The sequence below is a fragment of the Oncorhynchus keta genome, chromosome 3, assembly GCF_023373465.1.
Source record: "Oncorhynchus keta strain PuntledgeMale-10-30-2019 chromosome 3, Oket_V2, whole genome shotgun sequence".
Lineage (NCBI taxonomy): Eukaryota > Metazoa > Chordata > Actinopteri > Salmoniformes > Salmonidae > Oncorhynchus > Oncorhynchus keta.
In genome coordinates, this window is record NC_068423.1 from 12,282,807 (window position 1) to 12,308,232 (window position 25,426).

General features: G+C 42.7%; 1 protein-coding gene and 1 non-coding gene across 2 annotated transcripts; one reads left to right on the top strand and one right to left on the bottom strand.

Moving 5' to 3' along the window:
- The first annotated feature begins 1,292 nt into the window (after nt 1–1,292).
- LOC118366405 (pleckstrin homology domain-containing family M member 1-like) lies at nt 1,293–15,780 on the top strand. Its single transcript, XM_035749053.2, has 12 exons — nt 1,293–1,558; nt 2,531–2,622; nt 4,454–4,701; nt 5,414–6,061; nt 6,395–6,824; nt 7,667–7,844; nt 9,235–10,203; nt 12,091–12,236; nt 12,409–12,602; nt 13,155–13,218; nt 13,420–13,577; nt 13,653–15,780. The coding sequence occupies exons 2-12, from the start codon at nt 2,569–2,571 to the stop codon at nt 13,759–13,761; spliced, it is 3,198 nt and encodes a 1,065-aa protein (XP_035604946.1). The 5' UTR covers nt 1,293–1,558; nt 2,531–2,568; the 3' UTR covers nt 13,762–15,780.
- A 7,032-nt stretch (nt 15,781–22,812) lies between these two features.
- On the bottom strand, nt 22,813–22,928 carry LOC118369467 (U5 spliceosomal RNA). Its single transcript, XR_004822610.1, has one exon. It is a non-coding gene; the product is annotated as a U5 spliceosomal RNA (small nuclear RNA).
- Nucleotides 22,929–25,426: the final 2,498 nt, after the last annotated feature.

Sequence of the window (25,426 nt, forward strand, 5' to 3'; positions counted from 1 at the left end):
TTTTATTGTGAAGCTCAGTAACTCTATGTAAAAATAGAGTCTATATGGTAACAAGCCTATCTGTTACTCAGATCACTGCTCATCAAATGATAAATAAATACATTAGCTGCTACTGCTTGGCCTCTATTTGATATTGGTCTCTGGACCATTGTTTGTGGTAAATGTCTTTCATCAATATGAGAGATTAGTATCATTGCGAAATAGAAACTGTCTATACACTGATAGTGTAATTCAATCAAAGAGTAAATACCATGACACAATCATTCATACTCAGCAGAAACCTTGGTAAAGCGAGAGAGAAAAATAACTCGTAGTGCTGTGAAACATTTCCTGGAATACTGATTATGAACAGATACAAAAAGCTATGACATGTTACAGTAATCACTTGAATTCAATCAATCTATATTATTTCTCATGCTTTCTTACTCTTCTAATTTTCTATTGCTGAACTGTGCACACACATCCTTTATTTTTTTAAAGAAGAGAAGAAAACACACACATATAAATGCTTTAGAAAAAACTGGGACAACGCACTACATAAAACAAACAAAAATCAGTAGACCTAATAGCGTGAACATATCCAACGCAATGGGCAAATCTCCAAAGAATTCAAAGAAATTATCACGTGGAAAAGTTAAAAGCTTTTATTAATTGACAAACATAGCATAGAGCCCTAGGCATATAGGACAGTCAGCAATAGCCTATAAAGAATATAGGGGTAAGGGTATGCTAGAGCGGAATGTTGTCCTATATTGCAAAATTAAAATAGCAGAGCATACCTGGTTCTGGAAGACTTCTGCAGCCAGACTATTTATCCAACAAAACGTCACTGAACAGGAATGAGAGTAATTTTGCTTTTTACATGAAGTTGACATATTTTGGGGACGTAGTTCTGGAAGACTTCTGCAGTAGTTGGTCCCATCTGGTTGCATGCAAGTGCACATATAACTTTTCTGCAAGCCCGTATGTTCTGAAGGAATGTAGAGCCATACATATCACATCATGCATTTGTCCCCTCAGCTGAGCTGAACCTGAACCATAGGCACTTTTGAGGAGATGGAATTGTGTTAATGCCCCTTGTATACTTTACCCATACGTTGTCAATGGGCCGCACAGCCTATTCTGGGCTATTTTGAGGAAAATAGCAGGTTTCTCGACTCATAACCGGACTTCGAGAAGGGATTGCGTGACGATTTGTTTAGCAACCGTGCGACGCAACATAACAACATTAACGCGATTGGTCGACAGTCTGCTGGGTGGAGGCTTATACCTAATTCATTGTCCAATGCGATTCCGATCTCCTACTTTCTCGAACGTCTCTGCCTGAAGCTGAGCTAAAGGTTGCAGACACATTCGATTAGACTTTTCTTCCTGTCTCCGATTCAGGAATGTACATGTGAAAGAAACGACTCTGTGAAATGGCATCTTGCGATACAATGTTGCAGTCCATGTAGGAGTCAAACAAGAACGACAAAGCAGCGGGGGAAAATCCTGTAATATCGCTTGTTTTGGATATCGCTAACTGGCTAGTTAACGACGTTGACCCAACAATAACACGGTATGTATCTAGCTAGCTTGTTAGTAACGCAATGTTCCTTGTGTTTTTCTTTGTGTTTCTTGTCAACTACACATGCATGTTTGTATTTATGTAACTATATTGTTCATTTAGCCTTCTATTAAGGGCATCTCTTTACGACAGTACCGGGGGTTCTCAATCAGCTGATTTGTAGACGTTAACATTGTCATTGGGAATTAGGGTTTAGGAATTATATATATGTTTTTAAAGCAATGTTGTTTTTGTCCACTAGATAGACACAGCCGTTAGATAAGTGTCATACAAATTGGTATAAAGGGATGGGCTCCAGTGATCATGCAAAGCTTTTGACAAACACGTTAATGCTCTCGTGAGCACTCGCTGTACGTTCACGTTCCCTTCTTCCAGGAAGTTATATTCCTGACTGGTATTTTTTCCTCTGTGGCAACTTGTCTTACTGTCAACAAAAACCTCAGTAGACCGTGTGATTGATTTCTGCGCTGGTGTCAACACACACCATAAATGTAGATGTAAGCTAAGAGATCTTGTGATCTCTAAATTGTGTGACTCGGCACGATGTGGAAATAATCTTATAGTCAGTCTCTCTTCTGTCAATGAATGTCACTATCACTAGAATATTGTACTGACAGCCCTTGATGTGTTTGTTTACTTATATTATGTCAAATGCCACCTAAATGGATATAAAGGGGGCTTGCAGAACTACAAGGACCACATGTGCGCCTAAATTGGAAAATGTAGTCTCACACAAATACATTTAGGAGCACAAGGACAAATATTTGAGGTATTAAAGCTAGAATCATACATTTTTCTAGACGCACTGGTGCTCCTAAATTAAAATTTAAAGTACAGCAAAATATTTATTTGCAAGTAAAATGGTCACACTGTAGAGCCCTGTAACAATGTGTTTTTCATGGGGTTGTTTGTTCAGCTTGTTGTCAGCATAACCACCGGAGATATCTTATGTTTATGTCACAGCGTGTCATGTGGGAGTAACTCTCATCCCTGGAGGCAAGATGTTAGCCACACAGACCCCAGATACAGGGCCAGAGGCAAAAGACGTCAAGCAGGTAGGCTAAACCTTTTTTTTTTTACTGTTAATGGCCCATCCAATCCCATAAACCACTTCCATGTGACTCTGAAAAGGTGATCAGATCTCTCTCACAGATACTGTTTTAGTGACACATTGACCCTGTCTATGCCTGACCAATCTTAGTATTTTAACAATAAGCCTAAGTGAATATGTATTGCTTAGCCTAATGTTTATTTCTTACTGGGATGCCCTGATTTCCAGTTCTTAGTCATTGAAGTCCAGGTTACTATGTCAAACACCTTAGCCTATATGACATGGCATAGTTATTCACGTAAGTGACCGTGTGGACAAGTAGCTGGGGTCGCGTTAGAATTCAAAAATGTGCATTTTCTAAATGCAGACCATCAAAACATCTGTGTTTAAACCAGTTCACCAGTGTTTTATATTGAAAGAAAACAGTGTTTTTTTGCTTCAATAGAGTGATCAGGGGCAGGTTTTCTTCGCAGAAAATACAATTTTGGGCAAAAACAATGCATGGCCAGATCTTTAGAATGTTTATCATAGAAAAATGCAGCCAGCTACATTTCTTAATGTTTTGCTTGAAGTTAATCTTGCATTTTACTGGAGAAAAGTAGGCTACATGGAGAAAGTACAGGAGAAAAGTAGCTACGCATCAGTCAGAGCCCTGTCTGCTGATAGAATGCCCGTTCATGAATTTTCATCCAAGTGAAGTGCAACTGAAGCACAAAATTAGTCAGATGCACAGCAGAAATTACAATAAGAAGCATTTTCGATCTGCGTTTATAAAACGCAACAAGATATTTCTGATGTGTTTTTATCTTATTTTTTTTGCGTGAAAAAACAGACTTCTGCTTTAATGCAGCCCATTGATGTCGTGGCGTTTTTATGTCACAGTTTGATTGCACTACTTTATAACAGACGGTTTAAACTAAGTGAATAAAATCAATATCTGAAACTTATTTTAGGTCTGTTTAAGTGGTGTAGGCTATCTTTGCTGTTCTAGTAATAGCCTGCGAAACGCACCATTATATGATGCAAAATGTCTCATACCACCTTTGTTTCTGTATTTTTAAAGTTCTACATCTTGAAAACTTGATTGCTGACATGCAAAACAATTTGGGTCTATCAATAATGGGCTAATGAATCAAGTACTAAAAGATAGTTCTTTGATTGGAGTTTTCCTTTAACTGAACTCTGTTGATGTTTGATTTAGGCTAGACATTGTGCAATGTAGCCTGTGGGATAAATATCATAGATAATCAATAATATGCTGTCATTTTCAAGTTTTACCGACAACGTCAATGAGGCAAAGGTCTGTTTTATCAATTCAAATTGTAGGCCAGTGTCCACTGTTCCTGTTTTCTGGGGAAAATAAAGATCAAAAGTGTTCCTATTTGTAGTCAGGTTGGTAGAACTTGTATGAGCAGCAGTTAAATAGGTTTACAGTCTGTTTTAGATGTCAAAGAGACATTTTGACAAACATGTATTTGGTCAAGTGTTATTAGATGCCCAGAACACGCTTTGTCATGAATGCCAAAACCCATTCCAGCCCAACAGTAGCTCATAAATAATCTGTTTTGTGTGTTATTGCCTAAAATGGATTTTCTCTGGCCCTTTTGCCAGTGTCAGCTGACATCGGGCGACTTGTATGTGTGTCAGGGTATGTTTCATATTCACATGGCTAATGACCCTTCTTAAAGTGATGACACATCTTTTCTGCCATCATTTTGTTTCCAATATCTGGGGAAGTCCATTGCCAAATTGTGTCACTTCAAACAGTTGAAGACATTTGGAAATGTTTCATCTGTTGGGCTATGTGATTTAACCCAATCTTACAATTTCTTTAGTGGATTAAGGAGAAGTTGGCGTGGTCACTCAAGGTGTTGCAGAAGCGCTACGTGACAACCGATGTCGTGGTTACCAGCGAGGATGGTGACGCCAATCTGCTGTGCTGCGCACTTGAGGCCATCTTTATCCACGGCATCAAAAGCAAATATGTTCGCTCTGAGGCTGGGGGACGCGGCAGGAAAGGGGGGTCCCGGGGAGCCCTCCCCCAGCCTGTGTTCTGGAGCCTCCTCAAGACTGTCACTCACGGGTGCGTGGATGCCTGAAGCTGTACAATGAGAATCCCACTTCCCCTATAGATAGCCGTACAGGCGCCTCTAGTGCAGTGTCTCCACCCTCAATCGCTTTAGTGTGCTAGAGAAGTTGAAGTTCAGATAATGGGATGTTTAAATCCTCTATTATGTTGCAATAAGTGTGCATAACAAATCACAGAATGTTATTAATTTACAGTAGTAAAGCAGAATGCTATTTATTTACAGTAGTTAAGCAGAATAATGTTTATTTACAGTAGTAAAGCAGAATGCTATTTATTTACAGTAGTTAAGCAGAATAATGTTTATTTACAGTGGTTAAGCAGAATGCTATTTATTTACAGTAGTTAAGCAGAATAATGTTTATTTACAGTAGTAAAGCAGAATGCTATTTATTTACAGTAGTTAAGCAGAATAATGTTTATTTACAGTGGTTAAGCAGAATGCTATTTATTTACAGTAGTTAAGCAGAATGTTATTCATTTACAGTAGTAAAGCAGAATGCTATTTATTTACAGTAGTTAAGCAGAATAATGTTTATTTACAGTGGTTAAGCAGAATGCTATTTATTTACACAAGTTAAGCAGAATGACAAAAGAAAATGTTTCAGATCAGATGGTGTAGCTTGTTTCAATATGTGTGGTGTATACTGTACATGAAACAATTCTCTGTAATGATAAATTATGTAATGCCTCCTCCTGGTACCCTCAGTGACGTGATCACGGAGCTGGAGAAGCTGAGCTTCGTGGGTACGGACACGGGTCGCTGCCGGGCCTGGCTGCGGCTGGCCCTCAACCACGGCCTAATGGAGTGCTACCTGGCCTCCCTGTTCCGTGAGGGCTCCAAACTGCAGGCCCACTACCAGCCCTCCGCCCTGCTTCTGGACCCTGAGGAGCGTGAGGTGCTGCTCAGTTACATCCAGGGCCTGGCCTCCCTCACCTTCAACCTCTCTTACAAATCGGCTGTGCTCAACGAGTGGACCACCACCCCTCTGGCTCTTGCTGGCCTCTGCCCTGCCGCCCAGGCTGAAGCGCTCGACCTCCCCTTTCTCACCAAGCGCAAGGAATCCTATGATACGGTGTCACAGTCGTCCGGCGGGTCGGATACGGTTGAAGTGCAGCGAGGGGGGCCAGGGGTGCTGGGGAAGGGGATTGGGGGGGTCTCAGGGTTTAAGACCCCACTGAATTCGTCCAATTTGAGCCTGGACACCACAGGGTCGTCTCAGCTCTCCTCCAGTCTGAGCTCTGACAGTCTGCTTCAAGGCCACGACCCCAAGAGCCCAGACAAGGAGCCCTGGCCATGTGACCTGGAAATCTCCAACACGGAGAACAATGGCAATGCCAAGAGGCCTCTCAAAGAGTAAGTCATGTGTGAGTGTGGGTGTTGTTAGTGTACCTGTGCTAATAAATGAGGTCCTTGGAAGATCACCAAAGCAGTATAAGACATAGACCCAAATAATTTCTGCATTTAGCAAATGCTTTTATCCAAAGCAACTTGAGGTCAATGCCTGTAGGCGTACTCACGCAAGAATGAAACCCACCGCAATTATGGTGATGCAAGCAACGTGATTCGACTAACAATGTTTAAAGAAATGTATTAAATACTTAAAGGAACTGTCTAACATGTTGTCCCTTGTTTCATTTGGTGATTTCTGACGACCTCTGACATCTCCTATTTTGTGTAACCATGCAGTGTTCTGGCAGACTTCAGGGAGAGTGCCAATTCCAGTCAGGACTCCATGCGCGAGGATTCGTACGTGTCCACCCCAGGCGCAGACCACCTCTCTGAGAACACTGCTTTCAGTGGCTCCGACAGCGAGACCCAGGGACATGTCACACATCTCACTGGCCCCTCTAACCCTGCTTCACTGGGGTCAGACCAGGAGGAGCCGTCCACCAAGACCCACGCCCCCTCCAACGTGTACTCGCACATTGAAGGGCCCTCCAGTCTCAGTGACTGTGTGGAGAGCACATCGACAACTCCTCACCTGCCTGCCACTGAGACGCCACAGGAGAAAAAAACAGAATATTCTGTTAAGAGCGCCTCGGAGCCTTCAGCCCACATGAACCTACACCGCACAACCAGCGTGCTCAGTCGGATGGTGTCTACAGACTCAGTCACAGTAAATTTAATCTCTCTCTTATTCCCTCCCATCCCCCTGTCTGACTCACTCGTCATGTGATTTGCCTTAAAGAGCGACTGCCTTTTAAAAGCAACAAATCCCTTTGAAAATGGCCTATGTGGCATCGATATGAATCAGAAACAGTTATTATCGTGTCAAAATTGACGACAAAGTGTAAGTATGATAATTTTGGTCATAAAGTCAGTCTAGCCTAAAACAGATTTTGTAGCATCTGTGCGTATAACAGGTAAGTTACCGTTTGGTTTTGATGATGGCCATTTGCCTTTAGCATGGGGTGAACAGCTGCGGTGATGGCTCTCTATCCAAAAGCATAGACAGTGAGACAGACCTGCCCAGCAGCTCTGACTTTGTTTACTTAAGACATGTTGCACATTTTTGAACTTGAGAAGTACTACACCAAACATACTTTAGTTAGGTGTATAATTGTGCAACGACAACATCTTCGACAAAAAGGTCTAAATTAGTTATCGATTTCTTGAGTTGTCTTCGATTCATTCTGAGGATTTTAAGGAAGTGAAATAGGCTTCCACGTCTACCGTGTCTCATAATTTTTCTAATGAGTAACAGAAAAAACGTGCCAATCGGCATGTTCAGTCGCTCTAAGTTATTTGAGTTCTCCTTGACTTTTGCCCTAGATAATGATATAATGATATATTTTCCACTGTAGTCTGGGCTGCATTAGTAGAATTTATATTGTGCAAAGCTTTGCTAAATAGTAACGCATCTGTGGGCTTATATGGTTAAAAGCTGAAACAACAATTATTTCCAGATTTGCTAAATGAGCAACCGATCACCACTGAGACCCATTTACCCTTTCTTAGCATTCCCACTCCTGGATCTCTGAGGATGACATCTATAAGCCACACCTTGAGGAACTGGCTGACCCCGATGAGTCTTTGCTAGGGTCTGGCCCAGCTTGTGTGAACGGATTTACCTCTCCCCCTCTAGAGCCCGAGACCCCCCAGTCCCCCCCCAGCGTGGTCCACCGCAGGCAGATAGGTAAGCTCCCAAAACCAGGGACACCAACTCTTCTAGCACTTCTTGAACACAGAACACCTTGTGATGCAGTCTGTTGTAACCACCATACGAATGGCCTTGGTCATGAGGTGACAGTATGCCAAAGGATTGTTCCTAGTTTTCAGCACATGTTGTTCTGGTCTTTGTCACACTTTAGTTCAAGGAAATTAAGATGAACCAAAGACTTGTTTGTTCAATGGCAGGGTTTGTGAGTCATTGGACAGTCCACAACTTCCATAATTGACCCTTTGCTAAGCTTCACACACCCTTGCTTCCTGTTGCAACCTCGGCCAAAATATTCCCAGGAAGCTCCATTCCTCATTCAGAAAAACCCTACACAATGATCTCAAACTGTGTTTTTAATACATAATAAAATTCAACACAGACAACCCCTTGCTAATCAGGAGACCGTTGAGTATGTTATGGTGGACTGTCATGACAATTGCTTCACAGGAACCTGGTACAAGTTAGTTTGTAGTGTGGCTAGTTAGCCACTGAATGGCTCTGAATGTCAAGCAGATAAAGCTACTACTAACCACTCTTGGAGCTAACTAGTTCCCTCAAGTCATATCCTGATGTCAACAACAGATGATGTTGTAGTTCTATTCATAATATAGCTAACTTAACTTGCTAACATACTGTACATTTCAAGAAAACAAGTTATATTAACTGGCTAGTTAGCCACGTTTGGTGGGCAATGAGACAGAGCTAGCTAACCGGCTGAGCTAGCAAACAATGTAACAAAAGTACAATTTTGGATTAGAAAAATACTCCAACAGGCTCCACATTTCAGGTACCCCTGGTGCACTGTTATTCAGCCATTTAAACAATTTATCTTCCTTTTCATGAAAACTCTGTTTTGCCATAGCTTTCAGTGGCTTTAATGCGTTTGACACGTGAGCTTGTCCGATGTGTCCATTGGGGCACTGCGATTGGTTGCTCAAAATTATGGGGCGGGGCTTAGCGAAGGGTCAATTGTGAAACAACTATCTAAGCTCAAACCAGGAAGAACTTTTTAGTTCTACCAGTAATGTTCATGAATTCTCTTACCTTTTTGGTATAAGATCGTGCTTCCTCGTTTTTGCTGACAACTTCACAGAATTATTGGTACTTCCTCCTTATGGTATGTTTGAACCTCAGAGTTGAATATCATTTTTGCCCGGTGGTTTCATGATCAGATAAAACCTGTTATACCGGTTTAGTGTCATTAAAAAATAATGTTTTTTTGATGGCATGCAAATTTTTATCTGGACAGAAATTAGACCCACGCACTTTAGAGATCTGTTGGGCAGTTTTTCTATAGCATCCTTGAGTTGATTTAACTCGTTCTTTCGCTCCCTCTTCTCTTTCACTCTTTCTCTCTGTCCTTCAGGCCTCTCCAACCCTTTCCGCGGACTACTGAAGCTGGGACACCTGGAGCGGCGGGGCACGGTAGGCATGTGGCGCGACTACTACTGCGAGCTCTCGCCCTTCGAGTTCCGCCTCTACCTGAATGCAGAGGAGCGCACCTGCTGCGACAATTGCTCCCTGCTGCGTTGCGAGGATGCCTGCGTCACCTCGGCCGAGGGCCGCTTCGACCTTGCCTTCCCCGGGAAAAGGCTCCTTATGCGGGCGGCCAACTGCGATGAGGCCGAGGACTGGGTGGACCGCATCACTGAAGCCGTCAACAAGTGCCGCCCGCTTCACCTCCTCGATGACCAGTGGGAGGTGCTGCAGCTCTCTGACAGCAGTGTAACCCCGGATGAGCCCCCAAAATCTTCCCCTTCATCCCCCTCCTCCGTACCCGCCAGTCCCAATCGAGGGGGGGCTGTGGTTGAGCAGGTGCAGCAGCTGGAGCTGGACTGGACGCGTCCCACAGACCCAGAGTCAGACGCCATTAAGGAAGCGGTGCTGTACTTCTGCCAGGACTCCGAGCCTCGCATCTGGACTCCTCTCGTCTTCTCCCTCTCCTTAGAGACTCTCAAGGGCTTCCGGATGCAAGATGGGCAGAAGGTGCTGCGCTGCTCCCACCCCATCGAGGGGATCCGGGACGTGGTCCCAGACGTTTCTATGGGTGGACCAGCCTTCTTTAGGGTCGTAACGGCCAGGGATACGCTCAAGCTGAGGGCCAAGAGCTCCGAGGAGGCACGGGCCTGGAGGGACCTCATCAGGGGAGCCCTGGACTCCTACCTGGAGAGTGGAGAAGACTGGGAGCCTGAGAGCCCCGGGGTGGCCCCTGGGGTGGGAGGGAACACCCACAGACTGGTGCAGCATAGACTGAAGGGGGACGGGGTGCTGCTGGCCCATCTATGCACAGTGCCCACAGAGAAGGGGCTGGACCTTCAGGGCTTCAAGTGTGCAGGTAGCTCTAAATCTCATCAACCTACTAGTTGTTACAGGCAATGTAACAATGACACTGATACTCTCATTTTTCATTCAAACCAAATCCAAGGATTGCAAAAAATAACATTTGACAAAAATGTACATTTACTTGAAGAACAATGCATATGCAAAGTTTTGTAACATAATGACGGCACGAACTGTCATTCTGTTACCAATCTTGCATCTGCACTGTTTTTCAAGTAAGTGATTTTTGTAAAAACAAATCTGTGGAAATGTGAATGTACAGTTGAGATTGGAGTCATTAAAATTCGTTTTTCAACCACTCCACAAATTTCTTGTTAACAAACTATAGTTTTGGCAAGTCGGTTAGGACATCTACTTTGTGCATGACACAAGTAATTTTTCCAACAATTGTTTACAGACAGATTATTGCACTTATAATTCACTGTATCACAATTCCAGTGGGTCAGAAGTTTACATACACTAAGCTGACTGACTTTAAACCGCTTGGAAAATTCCAGAAAATTATGTCATGGCTTTAGAAGCTTCTGATAGGCTAATTGACATCATTTGAGTCAATTGGAGGTGTACCCTTGGATGTATTTCAAGGCCTAACCTCAACCTCAGTGCCTCTTTGCTTGACATCATGGGAAAATCAAAAGAAATCAGCCAAGACCTCAAAAAACCTCCACAAGTCTGGTTCATCATTGGGAACAATTTCCAAACACCTGAAGGTACCACTTTCATCTGTACAAAAAATAGTACGCAAGTATAAACACTATGGGACCACACAGCCGTCATACCGCTCAGGAAGGAGACTCGTTCCGTCTCCTAGAGATGAACGTACTTTGGTGCGAAAAGTGCAAATCAATCCCAGAACAACCGCAAAGGACCTTTTGAAGATGCTGGAGGAAACAGGTATAAAAGTATCTATATCCACAGTAAAACAAGTCCTATATCGACATAACCTGAAAGGCCACTCAGCAAGGAAGAAGCCACTGCTCCAAAACCGCCATAAAAAAGCCAGACTATGGTTTGCAGCTGCACATGGGGACAAGGATGGTACTTTTTGGAGAAATGTCCTCTGGTCTGATGAAACAAAAATATAACTGTTTGGCCATAATGACCACTGTTATGTTTGGAGGAAGAAGGGGGAGGCTTGCAAGCCGAAGAACACCATCCCAACCGTGAAGAACGGGGGTGGCAGCATCATGTTGTAGGGGTGCTTTGCTGCAGGAGGGACTGGTGCACTTCACAAAATAGAGTGCATCATGGGGTAGGAAAATTGTGGTTATATTGAAGCAACATCTCAAGACATCAGTCAGGAAGTTAAAGTTTGGTCGCAAATGGGTCTTCCAAATGGACAATTCAATGGACAATGACCCCAAGCATACTTCCAAAGTTGTGGCAAAATGGCTTAAGGACAAAAAATTCAAGGTATTGGAGTGGCCATCACAAAGCCCTGACCTCAATCCTATAGAAAATATGTGGGCAGAACTGAAAAATTGTGTGCGAGCAAGGAGGCCTACAAGCCTGACTCCGTTACACCGGCTCTGTCAGGAGGAATGGGCCAAAATTCACCAACTTATTGTGGGAAGCTTGTGGAAGGCTACCCAAAATGTTTGACCCAAGTTAAACAATTTAAAGGCAATGCTACCAAATACAAATTGAGTGTATGTAAACTTCTGACCCACTGGGAATGTGATGAGAGAAACAAAAGCTGAAATAAATCATTCTCGCTACTATTATTCTGACATTTCACATTCTTAAAATAAATTGGTGATCCCAACTGACCTAAAACAGGGATTAAATGTCAGGAATTGTGAAAACCTGAGGTTAAATGTATTTGGCTAAGGTGTATGTAAACTTCCGACATCAATTTTATTAACGCCTTTCTTCTCTGCAGGTTGTTCAAAGGTGATAGGCGTCTCCCGAGGGAAAGCCAGACTGTGTGAGTTTTCAGGGCAGTACTACTGCGACGCTTGTCACCAGGGCGACACCATCGTCATACCCTCCCGCATGGTGCACAACTGGGACCTCGCACCTCGGGAGGTGAGTCTCAAGGGTCTATGGACCACACACACACAATATTTGTGCCAAAGTATATCCATGGTCAATAAAAAATAAATAATTTTCCAACATAATCAGAATGGAAACATACCGTAACTTCCTCCTTGCATAACTTTTTTTTCCTGCATCCTTTGCCCTGGTTGTGTAAATGTAGGTCTCCAGGCATGCCCTTAAGCTGCTGGCTCAGATTGAACATGAGCCCCTGCTCAACCTTGACCTTTTGAACCCTGACCTGTGGGAGCATGCAGAGGCCATGGCCCAGGCACAGAGCCACAGACAGAGGCTGCGTCTCCTAGGAGACTACCTGCTCACCTGCCGCAGCGGAGCATGCAAGAACATCCAGACCAGGTGTGTGTGTGTGATCCACTTTTGTATGTTTGTCTTTTTTGTTTAAAGCTGCAATATGTAACTTTTTGGGTGACCTGACCAAATTCACATAGATATGTGTGTTATAGAACTGTCATTATTATTGAAAGCAAGTCTAAGAAGTGATAGATCTGTTCTATGTGCGCTATTTCTATGCTTCCCTTAAGTTGCGTTTTTGCAGCTTTTGCTTTCGGTTTTGAACGCCAGCTGAAAATAAAATAGTTTGGGTTATGGAAAATATATTTCAGTGGTTTAGATGGTACAACGATTCTTTAAACTATGCTTGCTTGTTTTGTCACAAACTGAAATTAAGCGAACTATTTGAATTTTAGTAACCAGGAAATACTTTAAGCATTGCAGAATGAAAGTTTATCAAAGTGAGCTGGTTAACATATTGATCCTGCTTCCTGAGAACTCGGGTCATCTAGTTCATTCTTCAGGTGATCTGGACTTGGGCCAAACGTCAATAGATTAATAATTTCCACATACCAGTAAACCTTTATTGTGTAACTATTGTGTTATTTTTCTCTCAAGACTGGGTCCAAGGACATACTTATTGGAATCAAGCCATCTCTACAGTGTCATGGACTTACGACAGGTATCAATACAGTCATTACTTAATTATCCCTGTTAGTCAATTCACTTTTAAATGAAATAATGCACATTATTTACCTGCAAAACTACACCACCAGAAACCAAATAGATGTAGGTAAAAATTTTGAATTTGCTTTTTCTCTGTGTGTGTGTGTGTGTGTGTGTGTGTGTGTGTGTGTGTGTGTGTGTGTGTGTGTGTGTTCAGATAGCGGAGGGAATGTATGTGGCCTACCTGAACACTTTGATCCAGTTTGCCTCCAACCACGTCCACCACTGTGACCTTTGCACCCAGAGGGGCTTCATCTGCCAGATCTGTCACACTAGTGACATCATCTTCCCCTTCCAGTTTGACACCACCACCAGGTAGGGCCCTGGCCATTTATCACTTCAATACACTGAAATGTGATCACTCACTGAACCTACCCCCCTCACATACAGGTGTAAAGAGTGTAAGGCCGTGTCTCACGTAACCTGCAAGGCCAAGTCGCCTTCCTGTCCACGATGCCTGCGTCTTCAGAGGTACCTAGAGAGAGATCTGCAGGACTAACCGGCAACCCTGCAGGAATGGTCTTTGTGACCCAGTGGGCTTCCCATAGCTGCAGATACCTATGAAATGACAAGAACAGACATTGACATCCTGCTTCTAGTTTCTTTTTTTCTAAATGAATTAACCTCAAGTGCAATTAGGAAGTGCGACTGTATGGACCGACCACAGACCAAACATGATCAACCGAACTGGATAGTGGTCGAGCCAGGAGCTATTCGTCAACGTGCACTAACATGGAGAGGTTTCTGCTATTGACATGATTGACAAGGTGAAGCAAGCTGATATGTTCTTACCTCTCTGAACTTGCTCTACGTCATGAGTGTCCAAGCCAAGGAATCATCTGAACAATATAATCCAGTAAAGGATGATGCCAAGAATCTCCTTGATGCAATTTCTATGACATTTATACATTGATGTTGTCATTGTTTGGGGGGGCTTATGGTGTTTTGTTACCTAGTTATTTCATGTTTACAGGAAACGCTCGGTGTAAATTTGTACAGGACTTTCTGGGAAGCTCAAAGGGGCAAGTCACTCATATAAAAAATAAATATTAAACTGCTTCCAGTTCCACAAGACGGGATAGATGTTATACGCCTGAGAAGAAAAAAACTACACTTGAAAACGTTCTCAAACTTAGATTGTGCCTTCATTTAGATTTGTTTTACTTTTACACCCAAAAACATAATGTTTCATTGATTGTAGAATTGTGCATCATGCAACATCACTGACGATAAGAAACGGGCGATTTTAGGTACTGTAGGGTCAAAGCATAGACTGGCATTATTGAATGTTAGTTGCCAAATGTCAACAGTTGTGAGTACTTTCATCTTGATACAAATCCATTCATTCAGAATGGGAATTTCTTAATTAATTTCTTGATGTTATCACCATCTGATAAGTTCTGACCACATAAAGAAACATTATTTATATGCCATTTAGCAGACAGTCATGTGTGCATACATTCTACGTATGGGTGGTCCCGGGAATTGAACCCACTGCCCTGGCGTTACAAGCGCCATGCTCTACCAACTGAGCTACAGAAGGACCACTTATTCTGGCCAAGTTATAATAGCTAGTCATTAATTAGATGCATTGGGTTAGAATGTATGCTCCACTTTACCCTGAAACCCTTTTGCTATCAGTCTAGTTCCAGGCTAACATTGAAAAGAAGCTTTATAGTCTTTGAGAAATTTGTTCCCCACCCATTGTGGTATCCTACCAGTATGATAAAGCCATATGAAATAACAGAATATTGATTAGCATAACAACAAATGCTAATGTTGCAGCAAAACCAAAATGCAGCTTTGTAGAGTGAGTGTTGGTTCGTCAATGTTCTTGCTTCGTACCTGAACTTCTCAATGTTTCAGGATATTCTAAATCATTTTGCATCACTTGCACCTTAACACGTTGGTATGACTGTTTATCCTGTAGTTATTTTCATTCAATAGTTTCAGCCAGTTGTCCTCCCAGAGAAATCATGATTCTTTCAAAGGGTATATGGCCTTTTTAATTATTTAATGTATAATTGTGTGTGGGAATGCTTTTGCCATTCAACCATTGTGAGAAGTTTTCATTATTTGAAATGTTAACTGAAGGAAATTGGATGGCTTTCCTGATATCTGACGCCGAGATCATGTGAGACGATGTGTAAAGCAGAATTACGTACTGAAAGCAGAGCCCTGGAATTATGTTACACTATGCCACTGGGCTCCAATGGTTACTCACGAGGTGCCAGAATATCATTACTTCTCTTTTACCTATGTTTTTATGAGGTATATCAAGGTTTTATTAGTAGTTAGACTGACTTGTACACATTCACAGCTAAAAGCTGAATTGCAGTATACAGGCAAAAAAAGAAAGAAGATAAAAGTTGAAGCAAAAGATATGGCATGAAGTCTCTAGTCTTGACATCTTCCGATGGGGACTGCTCTTGGTGTGAAGGTCTCTTCGTGTGGTCATTTTATAAATGCTCATTATTATATTATGATGAACATAAGAATAAAGACTAGTTATCATTTGCTTTGTAGTTCCATTGAATCATTCACATTTTCCAAAATAGTTTGTCTGTGTAGAAAGTGTGTACTATTGTACTACCAGTGGTGTAAAGTACTTAAGAAAAATACTTTAAAGTACTACTTAAGTCATTTTTTGGGGTGGCTGTACTTTACTATTTTACTTTACTACATTGCAAAAGAAAATAATGTACTTTTTACTCCATACATTTTCCCTGACACCCAAAAGTATTAGTTACAGTTGAAGTTGGAAGTTTACATGCACCTTAGTCAACTACATTTAACCTCAGGTTTGTACAATTCCTGACATTTAGTCCAGGTAAAAATTCCCTGTCTTAGGTCAGTTAGAATCACCACTTTATTTTAAGAATGTGAAATGTCAGAATAATAGTATAATGATTTATTTCAGCTTTTATTTCTTTCATCACATTCCCAGTGGGTCAGAAGTTTACATACACTCAATTAGTATTTGGTAGCATTGCCTGTAAATTGTTTAACATGGGTCAAATGTTTTGGGTAGCCTTCCACAAGCTTCCCACAATAAGTTGGTGAATTTTGGCCCATTCCTCCTGACAGAGCTGGTGTAACTGAGTCAGGTTTGTTGGCCTCCTTTCTCGCACACATTTTTTCAGTTCTGCCCACAAATGTTCTATAGGATTGAGGTCAGGGCTTTGTGATGGCCACTCCAATACCTTGACTTTGTTGTCCTTAAGCCATTTTACCACAACTTTGGAAGTATGCTTGGGGTCATTGTCCATTTGGAAGACCCATTTGTGACCATGCTTTTACATCCTGACTGATGTCTTGAGATGTTGCTTCAATATATCCACATAATCTTTCTTTCTCATGATGCCATCTATTTTGTGAAGTGTACCAGTCCCTCCTGCAGTAAAGCACCGCCACAACATGATGCTGCCACCTCCGTGCTTCACAGTTGGGATGGTGTTCTTCGGCTTGCAAGCCTCCCCCTTTTTCCTCCAAACATAACGATGGTAATTATGGCCAAACAGTTTTATTTTTGTTATTCGTCAGACCTGAGGACATTTCTCCAAAAAGTAAAATCTTTGTCCCCATGTTTTGGAGCAGTGGCCTCTTCGTCGCTGAGCGGCCTTTAAGGTTATGTCAATATAGGACTCGTTTTACTGTGGATGTAGATGCTTTTGTACCGGTTTCCTTCAGCATCTTCACAGGGTCCTTTGCTCTTGTTCTGGGATTGATTTGCATTTTTCGCACCAAAGTACGTTCATCTCTAGGAGACGGAACGTGTCACCGCCCTGAGCGGTATGATGGCTGCATGGTCTCATGGTGTTTATACTTGCATACTATTTTTTGTACAGATGAACGTGGTACCTTCGGGCGTTTGGAAATTGTTCCCAAGGATGAACCAGACTTGTGGAGGTCTATAATTTCCTTTCTGAGGTCTTGGCTCAGATTTTCCCATGATGTCAAGCAAAGAGGCACTGAGTTTGAATGTAGGCCTTGAAATACATCCACAGGTACACCTCAATTGACTCAAATGATGTCAATTAGCCTATCAGAAGCTTCTTAAGTAATGACATCATTTTCTGGAATTTTCCAAGCTGTTTAAAGGCACAGTCAACTTAGTGTATGTAAACTTCTGACCCACTGGAATTGTGATAGAGTGAAATAATCTGTCTGTAAACAATTGTTGTAAAAAATACTTGTATCATGCACAAAGTAGATGTTCTAACCGACTTGCCAAAACTACAGAAAAACTAGTTTTAATGACCCCAACCTAATTGTGTGTAAACTTCCGACTGTACATGATGAAGGCTTAGCAGGACAGGAAAACGGTCCAAATCATGCACTTATCAAGAGAACACCTGGTCATCCCTACTGCCTCTGATCTGGCAAACTCACTAAACTCATGCATCGTTTGTAAATTATATTGGGGTGTTAGTGTGTTCCCCTGGCTATCCGTAAGTTTTAAAAACAAGGAAATGGTGCCGTCTACTTTGCTTAATATAAGGAATTTGAAATTACTTCTACTTTTGATACTTAAGTATATTTTAGCAATTACATTTACTTTTGATACTTAAGCACATTTAGAACCAAATACTTTTAGACTTTTACTCAATTAGTATTTTACTGGGTGACTAACTTTCATTTGAGTAACTTTCTATTAAGTTACTATGCATTTATTTAAGTATAACAATTGGGTACTTTTTCCACCACTGTATTATTTTAGAATTTTCATTGCTTTCATCAGATTGAAGTAGTGTCCAGCAAAGTATACTGCATAAAAAAAGCATTCAATGCCTCATCATCAACATACAGTTCTTAACCAACCGAGTCGCACTCCAGTCCAACAGGTGGCGATAAAGTTGTGCACCCCCAATAACATCAAGGCAAGTGTAATGTCATTTCTGGTTTTTCTTTTTCGTTACACTCGGTGTATATTTGTGTAATTAATTGATCATGTAAACATGTTGATATTAAATGCAGCACATATTTACACTGAACAAAAATATAAATGCAACATTCAACAATTTCAAAGATTTTACTGTTACAATTCAGATAAACCAATCAGTCACTTGAAATGAATTAATTAGGCCTTAATCTATGGATTTCACATGACTGGGAATACACATATGCATCTGTTGGTCACAGATACAATACATGGCCAAAAGTATGTGGACATCTGCTCATCAAAAATCTCATTTCAAAATCATGGGCATTAATATGGAGTTGGTCCCCCCTTTGCTGCTATAACAGTCTCCACTCTTCTGAAGGCTTTTCACTATATGTTGGAACATTTCTGCCGGGATTTGCTTCCATTCAGCAACAAGAGCGTTAGTGATGTCAGGCACTGATGTTGGGCAATTTGGCCTTGCTCGCAGTTGGAGTTCCAATTCATCCCTAAGGTGTTCGATGGGGTTGAGGTCAGGGCTCTGTGCGGGCCAGTCAAGTTCTTCCAAACCGATGTCAACAAACCATTTCTGTATGGACCTCATTTTGTGCACGGGCATTGTCATGATGAAATAGGAAAGGGGCCTTCCCCAAACTGTTGCCACAAAATTGGAAGCACGGAATTGTCTAGAATGTCACGATTTCCCTTCACTGAAACATGAAAAACAGCTCCAGATCATTATTTCTCAAACTTTACAGTTGGCACTATGCATTGGGGCAGGTAGCGTTCTCCTGGCATCCGCCAAACCCGGATTCGGCCGTTGGACTGCCAGACGATTTTTACATGCTATGCTCTTCAGCACTCGGCGATCCCGTTCTGTGAGCTTGTGTGACCTACCACTTCACGGCTGAGCCGTTCTTGCTCCGAGACGTTTCCACTTCACAATAACAGCACTTACAGTTGACTGTGGCAGGGTTAAGAACTTGAACACGCTGTCATACACGTAAATCCAGAGCATCCCAAACATGCTCAATGGATGACATGTCTGGTGACTCTGCAGGCCATGGTAGAACTGGGACATTTCTTTTTCTTCCAGTTATTGTGTACAGATCCTTGTGTTATGTGGCCGTGTACTATCATGCTGAAACATGAGGTGATGGACGGAAAATGAATGGCACGACATTGGGCCTCAGGATCTCGTCACGGTATCTCTGTGCATTTAAAATTGCCATTGATAAAATGCAATTGTGTTTGTTGTTCGTAGCTTATGTCTGCCCATACCATAACCCCACCGCCACCATGAGGCACTTTGTTCACAACGTTGACATCAGCAAATCTCTCACCCACACGACGCCATACACGCCGTCTCCCTGTTCAGTTGAAACCTGGATTCATCCGAGAAGAGCACACTTCTCCAGCGTTCCAGTGAACATCGAAGGGGGTCAGTCGGTTACACCGCCTAACTGCAGTCAGGTCAAGACCTTGGTGAAGACGACTAGCACGCAGATGAGCTTCTCTGAGAACGTTTCTGCCAGTTCGATTGTGAAAACCCACAGTATCATCAGCTGTCTGGGTGGCTGGTCTTAGACGATCCCGCAGGTGAAGAACCCAGCTAGACCAAACTTAGCTAATAGTAATACAGATATCTTGCTAAAATACATAGCATACATCACGCATTTAGGTTTTCAATAGGCCTAGCCGATCTGTTTGCCTAATCCTTTCTCCTTCCATCTGTCTAGGCCCCTAGCTACTCACTCCCATCTGTCTAGGCCCCTAGCTACTCACTCCCATCTGTCTAGGCCCCTAGCTACTCACTCCCATCTGTCTAGGCCCCTAGCTACTCACTCCCATCTGTCTAGGCCCCTAGCTACTCACTCCCATCTGTCTAGGCCCTAGCTACTCACTCCCATCTGTCTAGGCCCTAGCTACTCACTCCCATCTGTCTAGGCCCCTAGCTACTCACTCCCATCTGTCTAGGCTCCAAGCTACTCACGCTGTCTGCTGCAGTGGATATTCGCCCTGCGCTTCTTGTGGTTCACCAGTAGAGGTGCCTGGACCAGAAAGACCCAGAGCCCTCACACATTAGAGGGAAACAAGAGCTCAGTCAGTCAACAAGTCAGGACAAAAAGCAACTTCAAGAACTGCTGTCTGATATCTCCCCTTTCCATTCCATCCTGCTGTGGGAAACCAGTTGAAATCTCTCCGGGTTCAACCACTCTGACAGTAAACAACCACATTTGTCATCTCAATGATGTTCCAACTTTTTTCTAAATTAATTGTATTACTATACTAATCATATTACATGTACAATATACATGTGGAAATAAAGAATGCACTTTAACCACAGACTAAATCTTAACAAATGGAACATTAACATTAGCAGATCTGCAAAACAGGTAGGAGATGTACAAAAAGTAATGTAGAAAAACGGTCTAATTTAGACACGTTTGTGTATCTCCAACATGTGCAAGTAAAGAAAATGCACTAGATAGAAGATGACACTAGAAACAGTCAAGGAAGACAGCCTTGTGTGTGTACTGTGAGTACAGCCTCTATGTATAGATCACCGATCAGGGAACTAAGATGCCTTTTTGCCACACAGGAAACGGTCATGTTTTCGTCCTCTTGGGCATTCTCCTCATGGGATTGTCGTTAGTGTGTTCTACAGTGTGAATTGTCAGATGCTTGGTTAATGTATTTCTGTCGCTAAAACATTCGTCACATACTGTGCACACAAAGGTTTCTCCCCTGTGTGGCTCCTCATGTGCAATTACAGATTTCCACTCTGATAATGATTCTCCACTGTGTGAGTCCTCATATGTATCTTCATTTTAGTACTCTTGCTGAAATTTTTACCACAAACATGACAAATCTGTGCTCCAATGTGAATTTTAAAGTGATTGATCAAACTTTGTGGACTCAAATCTTTCTCCGCACATACTGCAAAAATGTTATTCATTCCCTTTATGCATTTGCACGTCAGGGGGGCAAAGCAAAACGGCAGGTCAATGGCAGGCAGAGGTCAGTAATCCAGAGCAGAGTCAGAAAGATACAGAACGGCAGGCAGGCTCAGGGTCAGGGCAGGCTCAGGGGTTAAATCAAAGAACCTATTTTGTTAAGACTTCCAACACACCTTACAACTAGGACCAGCATGACCTTGACCGGTCGACTTCAGCTGGGTCATAGACTTCCTGCCACACTTGGTCTTATGGAAGCTTTGTCTTAAAACTTCAGTATAAATAGCCTCCGGCACCTGGAGGGTGGAGACGAGCACAAAGACAGGTGGTAGCTTAAGGGATAGAGCGTTGGGCCAGTAACCGGAAGGTTGCTGGATTGAATCTCTGACCTGACAAGGTAAAAGTCTATCATTCTGCCCCTGAGCAAGGCAGTTAACCCACTGTTCCCTGGGCGCCGTGGATGTCGATTAAGGCAGCCCCCCGAACCTCTCTGATTCAGAGGGGTTGGGTTAAATGCAGAAGACACATTTCAGTTGAATAGATTCAGTTGGACAACTAACTAGGTATCCCCATTTCACCCATTCTTAAATGGAAGAAGTTTGGAATCACCAAGACTCTTCCTAGAGCAGTCCTCCTGGCCAAACTGAGCAATCAGGGGAGAAGGGCCTTGGTCATTGAGGTGACCAAGAACCTGATGGTCACTCTGACAGAGCTCCATAGTTCCTCTGTGGAGATAGGAGAACCTTCCAGAAGGACAACCATCTCTGCAGCACTCCACCAATCAGGCCTTAATGGTAGAATAGCCAGATGGAAGCCACTCCTTAGTAAAAGGCACATGACAGCCCGCTTGGAGTTTGTCAAAAGGAACTTGAACAACTTTCAGACCATGAGAAACAAGATTCTCTGGTCTGATGAAACCAATATTGAACTCTTCAGCCGGAATGCCAAGCATCACGCCTGGAGGAAACCTGGCACCATCCCTACCGTGAAGCATGGTGGTGGCAGCATGTTTTTCAGGGGCAGGGACTGGGAAACTAGTCAGGATCGAGGGAAAGATGAACGGAGCAAAGTACAGAGAAATCTTTGAAGAAAACCTGCTCCAGAGCGCTCAGGACCTCAGACTGGAGCAAAGGTTCACCTTCCAACAGGACAACGACCCTAAGCACACAGCCAAGACAAAGCAGGAGTGGCTTTAGAACAAGTCTCTGAATGTCCTTGAGTTGCCCAGCCAGAGCCCGGACTTGAACCCGATCGAACACATCTGGAGAGACCAAATAGCTGTGCAGCGACGCTCTCCATCCAACCTGACAGAGCTTGAGGGTCTGAACATTTATGTAAATGTGCTATTTAAATTTTGTATTTGTAATACATTTGCAAAAATATATATATAATCCGTTTTATAATAAGAACTTGATGTAACAAAATGTGGAAACAGTCATGGGGTCTTAATACTTTCCGAATGCACCGTACAATAACTCTACATGACATGTATAAATGTTATAGCGACTGAAAATAATTATAGTAGTAGTAGAGCAGCAAAGCAGAAAGTAATACGCTCATCATCAAACATAAGTAACTTGTAAATGCACCACCTAGCCTCGAGTCCACCAGGTTTCGCCTTACTGATGTAGGGTTTACATTGACATACTCATGTCCTAAATTTTAATACCTAACTGAAAACGTCAGAGATTATAATTCACAAACCAAAGGCAGCCCCGCAGTTAAGCAGAGCATCAAAAAATTCGTTGATACTCATATTGTTCCTCTCCACGGAAATCTTTAGTAAAAGGCGAAAGATTTATACGATTTGAAGAGAAACCAGAGTTTACTGACTAGTCTTACGTGACATTGGGAAGGGATTCAAGGACTTCCCTTTTCCGACAGCGGTAATACTAATCTCGCGACCCAGAAACAAATCTCGTGCCCTGTTCAACTTGTCATAACTATATAATGCATAACGTTATGATCGTAAAAACATATTCCTGTTTTAATATATTACAGTAGAAAACAATTATTTCACATGAAGTGCATGATGGGTAACTAGAAACGCATGCGCAGTTGGATTTGCACTTGCTTAACGGCAGGTGGCACTCTTGTGTTGATTTCGCCGTGCGTTAGAGGCTGTCAGAGATTCTGAAGTCAACCACGTATCATTGAAACCCAGCTTCAGTTCCAAAGAGAAAAATTATAATATAAAATTAAATTAACAACTGGGTCATTTTATCTTAGGTAAAGTAGAAGTGTCCCCACAAGATCTTAGAAATTTTACTGAGTTACAATTCATAAAAGGAAATCAGTCAATTGAAATACAATCCTTAGGTTGTAATTAATGGATTTCACATGATTGGGAATACACATATGCATCTGTTGGTCACAGATACACTACATGGCCAAAAGTATGTGGACACCTGCTCGTCGAACATCTCATTCCAAAATTATGGGTATTAAATATGGAGTTGGTCCCCCCTTTAACAATTTAACTGCTTTAACAGTCACCAGTCTTCTGTGAAGGATTTCCACTATATGTTGGAACATTGCTGTGGCGACTTCGATTTAGCCACAAGAGCGTTAGTGAGGTCCGGCACTGTTGGGCAATTAAGCATGGCTCGCAATTGGTGTTCCAATTCATCCCAAAGGTGTTCAATGGGGTTGAGTTCAGGGCTCTGTGCAGGCAGGTCAAGTTCTTCCACACCGATCTCGACAAACCATTTCTGCACGGACCTCACTTTGTGTACGGGACATTGTTATGCTGAAAGAGGAAAGGGGCCTTCCCCAAACTATTGCCACAAAATTGGAAGCACAGAATTGTCTAGAATGTCATTGTATGCTGTAGCATTAACATTTCCCTTCAATGGAACTAATGGGCCTAGCCCAAATCATGAAAAACAGCCCAAGACCATTATTCCTCCTCCATCAAACTTTACAGTTAGCAGGTAGCATTCTCCTGGCATCTGCCAAACCAAGATTCTTCCGTAGTACTGCCAGATGGTGAAAGCAATTAATTCCTCCAGAGAACGCGTTTCTACTTCTCCAGAGTCCAATGGCGGCGAGCTTTACACCACTCTAGCAGACGCTTGGCATTGCGCATGGTGATCTTAGGCTTGTGTGCAGCTGCTCGGCCATGGAAACGCATTTCATGAAGCTCCGACGAACAGTTATTGTGCCCACGTTGCTTCCAGAAGCAGTTTGGAAGTCGGTAGTGAGTGTTGCAACCGAGAACAGACAATTTGTACACGCTACGCGCTTCAGCAGTCTGCGGACCGTTCTGTGAGCTTGTGTAGCCTACCACTTGTGTAGCCTACCATAACAGCAGTTACAGTTGACGGGGGCAGCTCTAGCAGGGCAGAAATTTGACAAACTGACTTGTTGGAACAGTGTCATCCTGTTCCAACGGTGCTACGTTGAAAGTCACTGAGCTCTTCAGTATGTGCCATTCTACTGACAAAGTTTGTTTATGGAGATTGTATGTCTCTGTGCTCAATTTTATACACCTGTCAGCAACAGGTGTGCTGATTAACAGGGAAATCAGGCTGTTGTCTGAACATTGTCCTGCTTCTCTCTTCCTGAGCCTCCCCCAATAAATATTTGGGGTGAACTGGAACATGCTCTCGCCGTGTAGATCCGACTCCATTCCCAAATATGCCCTTCGGGTGATATAACAGCGAGTATGCAGTTGACGGAAAAACGGGGACATTTGACATTGTGTACAGATCCTTGCGACATGTGGCTGTGCATTATCATGCTGAAACATGAGGTGATGGCGAATTAATTGTAACGTCGTTCTTCGTTTGTCGAAAGAGAGTCGGACCGAAATGCAGCGTGGTGGTTACTCATGACTTTAATGGAAAAAGTGACACATGAAATAACTATACAAAATACAAAACAACAAACGGAACATGAAACCTAATTACAGCCTATCTGGTGAAACTACACAGAGACAGGAACAATCACCCACAAAATACACAGTGAAACTCAGGCTACCTAAATACGGTTCCCCATCAGAGACAACAAGAATCACCTGACTCTGATTGAGAACCGCCTCAGGCAGCCAAGCCTATACAACACCCCTACTCAGCCGCAATCCCAAATACTACAAACCCCCAATACGAAACACAACATAAACCCATGTCACACCCTGGCCTGACCAAATATATAACGAAAACACAAAACACTAAGACCAAGGCGTGACAGAACCCCCCCCCTAAGGTGTGGACTCCCGGACGCACCTCAAAACCATAGGGAGGGTCCGGGTGGGCGTCTGTCCATGGTGGCGGTTCCGGCTCGGGACGTGGACCCCACTCCATAAATGTCCTAGTTCCTCCCCT